General features: G+C 49.8%; 1 protein-coding gene across 1 annotated transcript in view; it reads left to right on the forward strand.

The window, feature by feature from the left end:
- The first annotated feature begins 3,813 nt into the window (after positions 1-3,813).
- Positions 3,814-14,419, forward strand: part of LOC147700438 (3 beta-hydroxysteroid dehydrogenase/Delta 5-->4-isomerase-like) — a 176,463-nt gene continuing 165,857 nt past the window's right edge. The window contains exon 1 of the mRNA XM_086935845.1: positions 3,814-5,066. Within this exon, the coding sequence (XP_086791971.1) occupies positions 4,907-5,066 (160 nt within the window). The 5' untranslated portion in view covers positions 3,814-4,906. The remainder of the gene's footprint in view (positions 5,067-14,419) is intronic.

Here is a 14,419-nt window from a genome sequence, read left to right on the forward strand (position 1 = left end):
CCCCCAGTCACAGTTCTGGGTTTAATCCATCATTATTTTGCTCACCAAGCCACCCCAGTTCAGACATGGCCATATGCAAATCAGACTTGACCCTGTGCCTCATGGGAACAGTCAAGACCGAACTGCCAAGTCATGTCTTCCCTGCACCGGAATCAAGCATCCTAAGACCGTTTTCTGGCTATCAGCCGTCATGAGCCAGGATGGCTTGACTCCAGTGGCACAGTGAGCACGGGACCCACGTCTGGGCATACCCTTCCCACATAGGGTGAACAGCAAAACGCACAAGATGATGGACGGAATGTTGCACAATGGCAAAACATTCACCCCAGTCACAGATCTGGGTTTAATCCATTGTTATTTTGCTCACCATGCCACCCCAGTGCGGACATGGCCATATGCAAATCAGTCTTGACCCTGTCACCCGGCACAGGGTCAAGACTGGTTCGCATGTGGGTGGGTTCAAACTGGATTGGCATGGTGAGCAAAAAAACTATGGATTTAGGCCCAGATCTCTGTACTGGGGTGAATGTATGACATTGTTCTGCATTCTGTCCATCAACTGTTGTTTTTGAATTTGTCACCCCGAGTGGGACGGGTATGCCCAGACGTAGGTCCCGTGCTCTCCATGCCAGTGGAGTCAAGCTATCCCGGCTGAAGAGGGGTGAAACCCTGAAACCGGTCCTATGATGCTTGTTTCTGGCTTGGCAGTTCGGGCTGGACTGTTCCCATGGGGCAAAGGGCAAAGGGTCAAGACTGATTTGCATATGGCTGGGTTCAAACTGGAATGGCATGGTGAGCAAAACAACTATGGATTTAGACAAAGATCTCTGTACTGGGGTTAATGAATGACATTGTTCTGCATTCTGTCCATTAACTGTTGTTTTTGCATTTGTCACCCAGGGTCAGACAGGATCCTGACAGGGTCCAGACAGCCTAGGCCTCAGCCCAGGGTCAGGCAGGATCCATATGGGTCCAGGCAGCCTAGGCCAAGGGTCAGGCAGGATCTAGACGGGGTCCAGGCAGCCTACGCCTCAGCCCAGGGTCAGGTTGCTCTTCTCTGTCTCAGTCAGACTAGCTCCATTTTTCACAGCAGGGTGCAGCATCATGGCCTCTGGAGTGGCCTTGGCATTGTCATAGCCTTCTGAGGGAAACAGCAACTCCCAAACTCCTGCTGCTGGTCGGCTGGTTTCTGGTGAAGCCTTCGCAGAAGGCCACCTACAAGGTCCTGGCCCTGGACAGCCAGCCCTTACGCAGTTCAATGGGTCACTGCTGGCATGCCCGGCTGATCAAGGGCTTCACTGTGCTAAAATCTATACCTTTGGCAAATAGGCGCTGTACGCAGCACTTCAGTTTTACATTATTTGTGATTGGGTAAGATGTATCTTTCCACTGTTGGTGGTGGCGTTATGTGTGCGCTGTATCTTCAGACTGACCCCAGAAGATTTACCAGCACTTGTGCTGGGCGGTCCAGGGGTGTTACATTTCACATCGGTACCCTGATATAGGTCCAGGGAACATCGTACACTTTCCCTACATCATCTCTCCATCATTTCATATGAACGAGCCTTATAAGGACATAACTCCAAATAAGGACAGACTTCCTTGTATGGACAGAACACCTTATAAGGACTGCAGCCTTTTATGGACAAAACCTTTCACCTAGTTCCATGCCAAGGGTGGGGTTTCCCAATCTATACTGCTAAGACGTCATCCTTAGCACATATGAATAATTTATGAGTACACTCTCCAGGAGGTACGCTTCACCTCTCCCATTGACGCACAAGGTTTAATCCCCAACGTCATCCTCATACTGAACCATGGGGAACATACGCACAAAGACTGTATAAATACAGCACCCCTTGCTATCAGTAAGCAGGAGGGAATCGAGACTTCAAGGCCGACACATTGACCAGAGACGCTGCAGCTCCGTCATGCCATCGCTCCAACTGACAGTGGTCTGACAGTCCCTTGCGGGGTGTCCAACTCAAGTCCAGGACAAGGTCCCACACTCCCACTATTCAGGTATGGGGGTTCAACGAAATCCTAGTGGGATTCTTGGACAATGGTAAAAAAAAATCCTATTGTAAACACGCTCGACTATTTCTTCAGTGTATCTCTCTGAGAGCAAAACTAACAAGCAAGAGTGACTGGGTGAAAAGTAAGATATTGTTTCCACAAGTCTGAAGTTATTATGTTCTGAGGTTGCCAAAAACTAATCTCTCGGATAACAGGAGATTCTAGTGGCACTGCGAGCTAAGTAATGCGAAGACATAGGCTGACCTATGCGGTGGGGGTGTACAGAGTCAGTCTGCCACCAGACCCACAGTACATGTAATCCGTAAAAAGCCCAGGTCTTGCATGAAAGGGCACTATCGGAACTACACTACAGGGGGCGCTGTATTCATTTATTGCAAAGCCACCAAGATGCTGTACTGTTCTGCATTTCGAAAGAAGAGCAGGGGAGCTCCATTTCTACTAAGACACGGCACCAGTCAGAGATTAATTTGTAAAAAATAAAGTGCCAGGGCCCTTCTTGCAAGGACACTGCAGCCTGCCCCAGACATACCCTGCCAACGACAGTGCCAACATAACGCCAAGCCATCGCACTCCTTCAAGTGTGACAGTGCAGACTATTTCATGCCCCAAAGCTATAACAATGGCATGAGAGGCTGGTATTATTCATTTTCAATGTGTATTGACTTAATAAACAGGTTGCTGTGTTATCTCAAAATTAAACAGGTGGTGCCACCTTGTGGTGGACTGTCACTAGAGCCAGTGCTGACAATTAATTAAGTGGCGGTGCCGAGCACCGGAGATCACCGGCTCAAATTAAGCACGGGTGCAGCTGCTCTCCTGCCCAGCGCCGGGGCATTAACAGGCTGGCAGTGCCACCCGCACACACCTGTGCACCAACCGTCTGCAATGAACCATTGGCTACCTGTCCTACTTGTTCTGAACACGTGTGTGCTCTTTCCTGAATAAACTACCACGTCTGACCCGAACCCTCCTTTCCTGGGTCTGGCCAGAGGTGGCGAGCCATCAAGCTGACAGGGAGGGCCGAGCCAAGTGTCTGGCTTGGCTCTTCGAGCCGAGCCCTAAACACGGTTGTTATGAAAATCATGCAAAAAACGTTGAAATATGGTAAGGCCCCGTAAAAACGCAAAAAAGTGGGGGGTTTTGCATTAATAGATGGCATCATAGGACTGCGCTGAGAAGTACTTATTAAAAGTGATATTTTTTAAACATGAAAAAATTAGTGAGCTAATTAAGAGGCGAGACCGTTGTCATGTGAACCGTTATGTGGCCGAGATTATTATTGAGGATCATATAGTCTGACATTATATTCTGACTTACTTTGTGAAGTTTTTTATCTGTTTGGATTTTAGTCGTTTAAAATGCCGCTATTAGCTCCTCGAATCCATGGCCGTCGCTGCAGGGCGCTGGCCTCGAGCTGCCAAGGGACGGCATGATTGACATGACAAAGAGGGATAGCGCCTGAAGCCAGGTCCTCGGTCCAAAGCGCCGCCTTTGAGCTGGCACAAGCGCCTCGACAATGACCATCACTTCAAAGCGCTGTCCTTGACCTGACCGAGTGATAGCGCCTGAAGGCGGCGGAGCTCAAGGTGTCCCTGGGCCCGAAGCCACGTCTTCTGCTGGGAGGCGTGGGGGCGGGGGGGGGGGGGGACAGCAGGAGACAAGGTGCCAGGGAGGGAGAAGGGAGGCCCTGGGGGTTGTGGGAGTGAGTGAGCAGCAGTGACGTAGGAGGTGCCAGACACACAGGGCATAAATACTGCACCTCTGGCCAGACCAACTACTCGAAATCAGACCTCACGGATGCCGGCTCGCTTGTACAAAGACCCCGTCCTACGAAGGGAGACCAGCGCCTTGAAGCCTCTCCTCAGGAGCCCTGCTGGCCCATCAAAGGTAGAGTGGTGCCAGCGCCTCAAAGCCTCTCCTCGAGAGCGCTGCTGGTCCATCAGAGGTAGAGCAGCGCCTTGAAGCCTCTCCTCAGGAGCCCTGCTGGCCCATCAAAGGTAGAGTGGTGCCAGCGCCTCGAAGCCTCTCCTCGGGAACCCTGCTGGTCCATCAAAGGTAGAGTGGTGCCAGCGCCTCGAAGCCTCTCCTCGGGAGCCCTGCTGCTCCATGAAAGGTAGAGCAGCGCCTTGAATCCTCTCCTCAGGAGCCCTGCTGGTCCATCAGAGGTAGAGCAGCGCCTTGAATCCTCTCCTCAGGGGCCCTGCTGGTCCATCAAAGGTAGAGCAGCGCCTCTCCTCGGGAGCCCTGCTTGTCCATAAAAGGTAAAGCAGCGTCTTGAAGCCTCTCCTCGGGAGCCCTGCTGATCCATCAAAGGTAGAGCAGCGCCTTGAAGCCTCTCCTCTGGAGCCCTGCTGGTCCATCAAAGGTAGAGCAGCGCCTTGAAGCCTCTCCTCTGGAGCCCTGCTGGTCCATCAAAGGTAGAGCAGCGCCTTGAAGCCTCTCCTCGGGAGCCCTGCTGGTCCATCAAAGGTAGAGCAGCGCCTTGAAGCCTCTCCTCGGGAGCCCTGCTGATCCATCAAAGGTAGAGCAGCGCCTTGAAGCCTCTCCTCGGGAGCCCTGCAGGTCCGTCAAGGGTAGAGTGGTGCCAGCGCCTTAAAGCCTTTCCACGGGAGCCTTTCTGTTGTATCAAAGGTAGTGCCAGCGCCTTGAAGTCTCTCCCGGGGAGCCCTCCCTGGCCATCAAAGGTAGAGCGAGGCCAGCGCTTTGAAGCCTCTCCTCGGGAGCCTTGCTGGTCCATCAAAGGTAGAGCAGCGCCTTGAAGCCTCTCCTCAGGAGCAGCAGTCGGGCCTCACGACAGACACCAGCAGCCCTCGGGCCTCGCGACAGGAGCCCCCGGGTGTGTCGTGGGCGGTGGGCCTCAGCAGCCGTCATGCCCCCCTCCCTCGCAGGGGTGCGGTGCCTGGTGACCGGGGCCGGGGGCTTCCTGGGGCAGAGGATCGTGCAGACGCTGCTGGAGGAGGAGGAGGGTCCGGCCGAGCTAAGGATGATGGACCTCGCCTTCAGCCCCGCCCTGCTGAGGGTCTGCGACAGTGAGTGACCTCTGACCTGCCCTCTTTGAGCCCAAATGTACTTCTTTGTGTTCTTTGTTCGAATGTAATGACCTCTAGGCGCTTATCGACACGTGCAGCGGCACGAGCGCCGCAGGTGGGGCTCTAAGCGCTATGCTCGGATAGAAAGGGGGGCTTCGGGTGAAGACTGAGGTGCTCTGTGAGAGCTGGAGGGCGGCTCACTGGTGTGATAGAATGGGGGGCTTCGGGTGAAGACTGAGGTGCACCGTGAGAGCTGGAGAGAGGCTCACAGGTGTGAACAGAATGGGGTGTTTCGGGTGAGGACTAAGGTGCACCGCGAGAGCTGCGAAGGGGGCTCACTGGTGTGAACAGAATGGGGTGTTTCGGGTGAGAGGTGAGGTGCACTGTGAGAGCTGTTTGGAGGCTCACTGGTGTGAACAGAATGGGGTGTTTCGGGGGAGAGCTGAGGTGCACAGTGAGAGCTGCAAGGGAGGCTCACTGGTGTGAACAGAATGGGGTGTTTCGGGTGAGGGCTGAGGTGCTCTGTGAGAGCTGGAAGGAGGCTCACTGGTGTGAACAGAATGGGGTGTTTCGGGTGAGAGGTGAGGTGCACTGTGAGAGCTGGAGGGGGGCTCACTGGTGTGAACAGAATGGGGTGTTTCGGGTGAGAGGTGAGGTGCACAGTGAGAGCTGGAGGGAGGCTCACTGGTGTGAAAGAACGGGGTGTTTCGGGTGAGGAATGAGGTGCACAGTTAGAGCTGGAGGGAGGCTCACTGGTGTGAACAGAATGGGGTGTTTCGGGTGAGAGGTGAGGTGCTCTGTGAGAGCTGGAGAGAGGCTCACTGGTGTGAACAGAATGGGGTGTTTCGGGTGAGGACTGAGGTGCACAGTGAGAGCCGGAGGGAGGCTCACTGGTGTGAACAGAATGGGGTGTTTCGGGTGAGAGGTGAGGTGCACAGTGAGAGCTGGAGAGAGGCTCACTGGTGTGAAAGAACGGGGTGTTTCGGGTGAGAGCTGAGGTGCACCGTGAGAGCTGGAGGGAGGCTCACTGGTGTGAAAGAACGGGGTGTTTCGGGTGAGAGCTGAGGTGCACCGTGAGAGCTGGAGGGAGGCTCACTGGTGTGAAAAAACGGGGTGTTTCGGGTGAGAGGTGAGGTGCACCGTGAGAGCTGGAGGGAGGCTCACTGGTGTGAAAGAACGGGGTGTTTCGGGTGAGAGGTGAGGTGCACCATGAGAGCTGGAGGGAGGCTCACTGGTGTGAACAGAATGGGGTGTTTCGGGTGAGGACTTAGGTGCCCTGTGAGAGCTGGAGGTAGGCTCACTGGTGTGAACAGAATGGGGTGTTTCGGGTGAGGGCTGAGGTGCCCTGTGAGAGCTGGAGGGAGGCTCACTGGTGTGAACAGAATGGGGTGTTTCGGGTGAAGACTGTGGTGCCCTGTGAGAGCTGGAGGGAGGCTCACTGGTGTGAAAGAATGGGGTGTTTCGGGTGAGAGCTGAGGTGCACCGTGAGAGCTGGAGGGAGGCTCACTGGTGTGAAAGAACGGGGTGTTTCGGGTGAGAGCTGAGGTGCACCGTGAGAGCTGGAGGGAGGCTCACTGGTGTGAAAGAACGGGGTGTTTCGGGTGAGAGGTGAGGTGCACAGTGAGAGCTGCAAGGGAGGCTCACTGGTGTGAACAGAATGGGGTGTTTCGGGTGAGGACTGAGGTGCACCGTGAGAGCTGGAGAGAGGCTCACTGGTGTGAACAGAATGGGGTGTTTCGGGGGAGAGCTGAGGTGCACAGTGAGAGCTGCAAGGGAGGCTCACTGGTGTGAACAGAATGGGGTGTTTCGGGTGAGGACTGAGGTGCACAGTGAGAGCTGGAGAGAGGCTCACAGGTGTGAACAGAATGGGGTGTTTCGGGTGAGGACTGAGGTGCACCGTGAGAGCTGGAAGGAGGCTCACTGGTGTGAACAGAATGGGGTGTTTCGGGTGAGAGCTGAGGTGCACCGTGAGAGCTGGAGGGAGGCTCACTGGTGTGAAAGAACGGGGTGTTTCGGGTGAGAGCTGAGGTGCACCGTGAGAGCTGGAGGGAGGCTCACTGGTGTGAAAGAACGGGGTGTTTCGGGTGAGAGGTGAGGTGCACCGTGAGAGCTGGAGGGAGGCTCACTGGTGTGAAAGAACGGGGTGTTTCGGGTGAGAGGTGAGGTGCACAGTGAGAGCTGGAGAGAGGCTCACTGGTGTGAAAGAACGGGGTGTTTCGGGTGAGAGGTGAGGTGCACCGTGAGAGCTGGAGGGAGGCTCACTGGTGTGAAAGAACGGGGTGTTTCGGGTGAGAGGTGAGGTGCACCGTGAGAGCTGGAGGGAGGCTCACTGGTGTGAAAGAACGGGGTGTTTCGGGTGAGAGCTGAGGTGCACAGTGAGAGCTGGAGAGAGGCTCACTGGTGTGAAAGAACGGGGTGTTTCGGGTGAGAGGTGAGGTGCACCATGAGAGCTGGAGAGAGGCTCACTGGTGTGAACAGAATGGGGTGTTTCGGGTGAGAGCTGAGGTGCACAGTGAGAGCTGGAGAGAGGCTCACTGGTGTGAAAGAACGGGGTATTTCGGGTGAGAGGTGAGGTGCACCGTGAGAGCTGGAGAGAGGCTTACTGGTGTGAAAGAACGGGGTGTTTCAGGTGAGAGCTGAGGTGCACAGTGAGAGCTGGAGGGAGGCTCACTGGTGTGAACAGAATGGGGTGTTTCGGGTGAGAGCTGAGGTGCACAGTGAGAGCTGGAGAGAGGCTCACTGGTGTGAAAGAACGGGGTGTTTCGGGTGAGAGGTGAGGTGCACCGTGAGAGCTGGAGAGAGGCTCACTGGTGTGAAAGAACGGGGTGTTTCAGGTGAGAGCTGAGGTGCACAGTGAGAGCTGGAGGGAGGCTCACTGGTGTGAAAGAACGGGGTGTTTCGGGTGAGAGGTGAGGTGCACCGTGAGAGCTGGAGGGAGGCTCACTGGTAGCAGCGTCATTCTCAATGAGCTGTGAGTGTGTGTTAGTTGGGTGTCAGTGTCATTCTCAATGAGCTGTGAGTGTGAGTTAGTTGGGTGTCAGTGTCATTCTCAATGAGCTGTGAGTGTGTGTTAGTTGGGTGTCAGTGTCATTCTCAATGAGCAGTGAGTGTGTGTTAGTTGGCTAGAAGTAGGTTTAGTATACAAGGGAACCCAAAATAATGGCCAAGGACCATGGGTTAAGCTACTTATTTTTATGTTACAAAGGTCCTAGATATCATAAAAAAGATAGTTGGCTAGAAGTGTCATTCTCAATGAGCTGTGAGTGTGTGTTAGTTGTATGTAAGTGTCATTCTCAATGAGCAGTGAGTGTGTGTTAGTTGGTTGGAAGTGTCATTCTCAATGAGCAGTGAGTGTGTGTTAGTTGGGTGTCAGTGTCATTCTCAATGAGCAGTGAGTGTGTGTTAGTTGGTTGGAAGTGTCATTCTCAATGAGCAGTGAGTGTGTGTTAGTTGGGTGTAAGTGTCATTCTCAATGAGCAGTGAGTGTGTGTTAGTTGGTTGGAAGTGTCATTCTCAATGAGCTGTGAGTGTGTGTTTTGGTTGGGTGTCAGTGTCATTCTCAATGAGCTGTGAGTGTGTGTTAGTTGGGTGTCAGTGTCATTCTCAATGAGCTGTGAGTGTGTGTTAGTTGTATGTAAGTGTCATTCTCAATGAGCAGTGAGTGTGTGTTAGTTGGTTGGAAGTGTCATTCTCAATGAGCTGTGAGTGTGTGTTAGTTGGGTGTCAGTGTCATTCTCAATGAGCTGTGAGTGTGTGTTAGTTGGTTGGAAGTGTCATTCTCAATGAGCAGTGAGTGTGTGTTAGTTGGGTGTCAGTGTCATTCTCGATGAGCTGTGAGTCTGTGTTAGTTGGTTGGAAGTGTCATTCTCAATGACCTGTGAGTGTGTGTTAGTTGGGTGTCAGTGTCATTCTCAATGAGCTGTGAGTGTGTGTTAGTTGGGTGTCAGTGTCATTCTCAATGAGTGTGAGTCTGTGTTAGTTGGTTGGAATTGTCATTCTCAATGAGCTGTGAGTGTGTGTTAGTTGGGTGTCAGTGTCATTCTCAATGAGCTGTGAGTGTGTGTTAGTTGGGTGTCAGTGTCATTCTCAATGAGCTGTGAGTCTGTGTTAGTTGGGTGTCAGTGTCATTCTCAAGGAGCTGTGAGTGTGTGTTAATTGGGTGTCAGTGTCATTCTCAATGAGCTGTGAGTGTGTGTTAGATGGTTGGAAGTGTCATTCTCAATGAGCTGTGAGTGAGTGTTAGTTGGGTGTCAGTGTCATTCTCAATGAGCTGTGAGTGTGTGTTAGTTGGGTGTCAGTGTCATTCTCAATGAGAAGTGAGTGTGTGTTAGTTGGGTGTCACTGTCATTCTCAATGAGCTGTGAGTCTGTGTTAGTTGGTTGGAAGTGTCATTCTCAATGAGCTGTGAGTATGTGTTAGTTGGTTGGAAGTGTCATTCTCAATGAGCTGTGAGTGTGTGTTAATTGGGTGTCAGTGTCATTCTCAATGAGCTGTGAGTCTGTGTTAGTTGGTTGGAAGTGTCATTCTTAATGAGCTGTGAGTCTGTGTTAGTTGGTTGGAAGTGTCATTCTCAATGAGCAGTGAGGGTGTGTTAGTTGGGTGTCAGTGTCATTCTCAATGAGCTGTGAGTCTGTGTTAGTTGGTTGCAAGTGTCATTCTCAATGAGCTGTGAGTCTGTGATAGTTGGTTGGAAGTGTCATTCTCAATGAGCTGTGAGTATGTGTTAGTTGGTTGGAAGTGTCATTCTCAATGAGCCGTGAGTATGTGTTAGTTGGTTGGATGTGTCATTCTCAATGAGCAGTGAGTGTGTGTTAGTTGGGTGTCAGTGTCATTCTCAATGAGCTGTGAGTGTGTGTTAGTTGGGTGTCAGTGTCATTCTCAATGAGCAGTGAGTGTGTGTTAGTTGGGTGTCAGTGTCATTCTCAATGAGTTGTGAGTATGTGTTAGTTGGTTGGAAGTGTCATTCTCAATGAGCTGTGAGTGTGTGTTAATTGGGTGTCAGCGTCATTCTCAATGAGCTGTGAGTCTGTGTTAGTTGGTTGGAAGTGTCATTCTCAATGAGCTGTGAGTCTGTGTTAGTTGGTTGGAAGTGTCATTCTCAATGAGCTGTGAGTATGTGTTAGTTGGTTGGAAGTGTCATTCTCAATGAGCAGTGAGTGTGTGTTTGTTGGGTGTCAGTGTCATTCTCAATGAGCTGTGAGTCTGTGTTAGTTGGTTGGAAGTGTCATTCTCAATGAGCTGTGAGTCTGTGTTAGTTGGTTGGAAGTGTCATTCTCAATGAGCAGTGAGTGTGTGTTAGTTGGGTGTCAGTGTCATTCTCAATGAGCAGTGAGTGTGTGTTAGTTGGGTGTCAGTGTCATTCTCAATGAGCTGTGAGTGTGTGTTAGTTGGGTGTCAGTGTCATTCTCAATGAGCAGTGAGTGTGTGTTAGTTGGGTGTCAGTGTCATTCTCAATGAGCTGTGAGTCTGTGTTAGTTGGTTGGAAGTGTCATTCTCAATGAGTTGTGAGTATGTGTTAGTTGGTTGGAAGTGTCATTCTCAATGAGCTGTGAGTGTGTGTTAATTGGGTGTCAGCGTCATTCTCAATGAGCTGTGAGTCTGTGTTAGTTGGTTGGAAGTGTCATTCTCAATGAGCTGTGAGTCTGTGTTAGTTGGTTGGAAGTGTCATTCTCAATGAGCTGTGAGTATGTGTTAGTTGGTTGGAAGTGTCATTCTCAATGAGCAGTGAGTGTGTGTTTGTTGGGTGTCAGTGTCATTCTCAATGAGCTGTGAGTCTGTGTTAGTTGGTTGGAAGTGTCATTCTCAATGAGCTGTGAGTCTGTGTTAGTTGGTTGAAAGTGTCATTCTCAATGAGCTATGAGTATGTGTTAGTTGGTTGGAAGTGTCATTCTCAATGAGCTGTGAGTCTGTGTTAGTTGGTTGGAAGTGTCATTCTCAATGAGCCGTGAGTATGTGTTAGTTGGTTGGAAGTGTCATTCTCAATGAGCAGTGAGTGTGTGTTAGTTGGGTGTCAGTGTCATTCTCAATGAGCTGTGAGTGTGTGTTAGTTGGGTGTCAGTGTCATTCTCAATGAGCAGTGAGTCTGTGTTAGTTGGTTGGAAGTGTCATTCTCAATGAGCTGTGAGTATGTGTTAGTTGGTTGGAAGTGTCATTCTGAATGAGCTGTGAGTGTGTGTTAATTGGGTGTCAGTGTCATTCTCAATGAGCTGTGAGTCTGTGTTAGTTGGTTGGAAGTGTCATTCTCAATGAGCTGTGAGTCTGTGTTAGTTGGTTGGAAGTGTCATTCTCAATGAGCAGTGAGTGTGTGTTAGTTGGGTGTCAGTGTCATTCTCAATGAGCTGTGAGTGTGTGTTAGTTGGGTGTCAGTGTCATTCTCAATGAGCTGTGAGTCTGTGTTAGTTGGTTGGAAGTGTCATTCTCAATGAGCTGTGAGTGTGAGTTTTGGTTGGGTGGCCGCATCATTCTCAATGAGCTGTGAGTGTGTGTTAGTTGGGTGTCAGTGTCATTCTCAATGAGCAGTGAGTGTGTGTTAGTTGGGTGTCAGTGTCATTCTCAATGAGCAGTGAGTGTGTGTTAGTTGGTTGGAAGTGTCATTCTCAATGAGCTGTGAGTATGTGTTAGTTGGTTGGAAGTGTCATTTTCAATGAGCAGTGAGTGTGTGTTAGTTGGTTGGAAGTGTCATTCTCAATGAGCTGTGAGTATGTGTTAGTTGGTTGGAAGTGTCATTCTCAATGAGCTGTGAGTGTGTGTTAATTGGGTGTCAGTGTCATTCTCAATGAGCTGTGAGTCTGTGTTAGTTGGTTGGAAGTGTCATTCTCAATGAGCTGTGAGTCTGTGTTAGTTGGTTGGAAGTGTCATTCTCAATGAGCTGTGAGTATGTGTTAGTTGGTTGGAAGTGTCATTCTCAATGAGCTGTGAGTATGTGTTAGTTGGTTGGAAGTGTCATTCTCAATGAGCAGTGAGTGTGTGTTAGTTGGTTGGAAGTGTCATTCTCAATGAGCAGTGAGTGTGTGTTAGTTGGGTGTCAGTGTCATTCTCAATGAGCTGTGAGTCTGTGTTAGTTGGGTGTCACTGTCATTCTCAATGCGCTAAGAGTGTGTGTTTTAGTTTATTTATTTATTTATTTATAAAGTTTTATATAGCGCGAACAAGAACCTGATGGTTATCAGAGCGGTTTACAAAATGGTGGAAGGAAGGTCAAAAACCCAATATCTACAACAAGTGAAAATACACAACATGAATAATCGCATGATTCCCAGATAAATGACACAAAGGAAAGTGACACAAAAGACAGTTATATATCGGGCTACAAAGGTGGCACAAAATGTGGTAAAGAAGTTCAGCATCACATGATGGAACAGGGGTTATAGGATCAATGACTTCAAGCCAATGGACCAAACCCCTATCAGGATAGAAATTTGTCCATTAGGAATCATTTGTCTTCCAGTGTGAAAGCAGTCGTTGAGGAGATTCTGCGTACTTCCGGTGGAAGAGAGTTCCATATCTTCGAGGCCGCGCCAGAGAAGGCTCGGTGACAAGATCTCTTTTTGCTAAGGATGAGTGGTTTCAGGAGGAAAGTGGTAATGCTTCTTAAGGCTCTCCCACCACAAGATAATTAAAGCTTTTGCGCTATGTACCTGGGAGTTTTGAAATACAGGGCTTTTTGCGTCAGAACGGTGATCTTTAACTGAATTAGAGCTTGGTAGGGTAACCATTTGAGAGATTTTAGGACTGAGGATATGTGCTCATTTAGTTTGGCACCTGTGACCAGTCTGGCAGCTGCGTTAAGTGATGCCCTTAGAGGAGCCAGGGTGTATTTTGGAAGTTCACAGAGCGTAGTTGGTTGGAAGTGTCATTCTCAATGAGCTGTGAGTATGAGTTTTGGTTGGGTGGCCGCATCATTCTCAATGAGCTGTGAGTGTGTGTTAGTTGGGTGTCAGTGTCATTCTCAATGAGCAGTGAGTGTGTGTTAGTTGGGTGTCAGTGTCATTCTCAATGAGCTGTGAGTGTGTGTTAGTTGGGTGTCAGTGTCATTCTCAATGAGCAGTGAGTGTGTGTTAGTTGGGTGTCAGTGTAATTCTCAATGAGCTGTGAGTCTGTGTTAGTTGGTTGGAAGTGTCATTCTCAATGATCTGTGAGTATGTGTTAGTTGGTTGGAAGTATCATTCTCAATGAGCTGTGATTGTGTGTTAATTGGGTGTCAGCGTCATTCTCAATGAGCTGTGAGTCTGTGTTAGTTGGTTGGAAGTGTCATTCTCAATGAGCTGTGAGTCTGTGTTAGTTGGTTGGAAGTGTCATTCTCAATGAGCTGTGAGTATGTGTTAGTTGGTTGGAAGTGTCATTCTCAATGAGCAGTGAGTGTGTGTTTGTTGGGTGTCAGTGTCATTCTCAATGAGCTGTGAGTCTGTGTTAGTTGGTTGGAAGTGTCATTCTCAATGAGCTGTGAGTCTGTGTTAGTTGGTTGGAAGTGTCATTCTCAATGAGCAGTGAGTGTGTGTTAGTTGGGTGTCAGTGTCATTCTCAATGAGCAGTGAGTGTGTGTTAGTTGGGTGTCAGTGTCATTCTCAATGAGCTGTGAGTGTGTGTTAGTTGGGTGTCAGTGTCATTCTCAATGAGCAGTGAGTGTGTGTTAGTTGGGTGTCAGTGTCATTCTCAATGAGCTGTGAGTCTGTGTTAGTTGGTTGGAAGTGTCATTCTCAATGAGTTGTGAGTATGTGTTAGTTGGTTGGAAGTGTCATTCTCAATGAGCTGTGAGTGTGTGTTAATTGGGTGTCAGCGTCATTCTCAATGAGCTGTGAGTCTGTGTTAGTTGGTTGGAAGTGTCATTCTCAATGAGCTGTGAGTCTGTGTTAGTTGGTTGGAAGTGTCATTCTCAATGAGCTGTGAGTATGTGTTAGTTGGTTGGAAGTGTCATTCTCAATGAGCAGTGAGTGTGTGTTTGTTGGGTGTCAGTGTCATTCTCAATGAGCTGTGAGTCTGTGTTAGTTGGTTGGAAGTGTCATTCTCAATGAGCTGTGAGTCTGTGTTAGTTGGTTGGAAGTGTCATTCTCAATGAGCTATGAGTATGTGTTAGTTGGTTGGAAGTGTCATTCTCAATGAGCTGTGAGTCTGTGTTAGTTGGTTGGAAGTGTCATTCTCAATGAGCCGTGAGTATGTGTTAGTTGGTTGGAAGTGTCATTCTCAATGAGCAGTGAGTGTGTGTTAGTTGGGTGTCAGTGTCATTCTCAATGAGCTGTGAGTGTGTGTTAGTTGGGTGTCAGTGTCATTCTCAATGAGCAGTGAGTCTGTGTTAATTGGTTGGAAGTGTCATTCTCAATGAGCTGTGAGTATGTGTTAGTTGGTTGGAAGTGTCA

The sequence above is a fragment of the Lissotriton vulgaris genome, chromosome 8 (assembly GCF_964263255.1).
Source record: "Lissotriton vulgaris chromosome 8, aLisVul1.2, whole genome shotgun sequence".
In the NCBI taxonomy this organism is placed as follows: Eukaryota; Metazoa; Chordata; class Amphibia; order Caudata; family Salamandridae; genus Lissotriton; species Lissotriton vulgaris.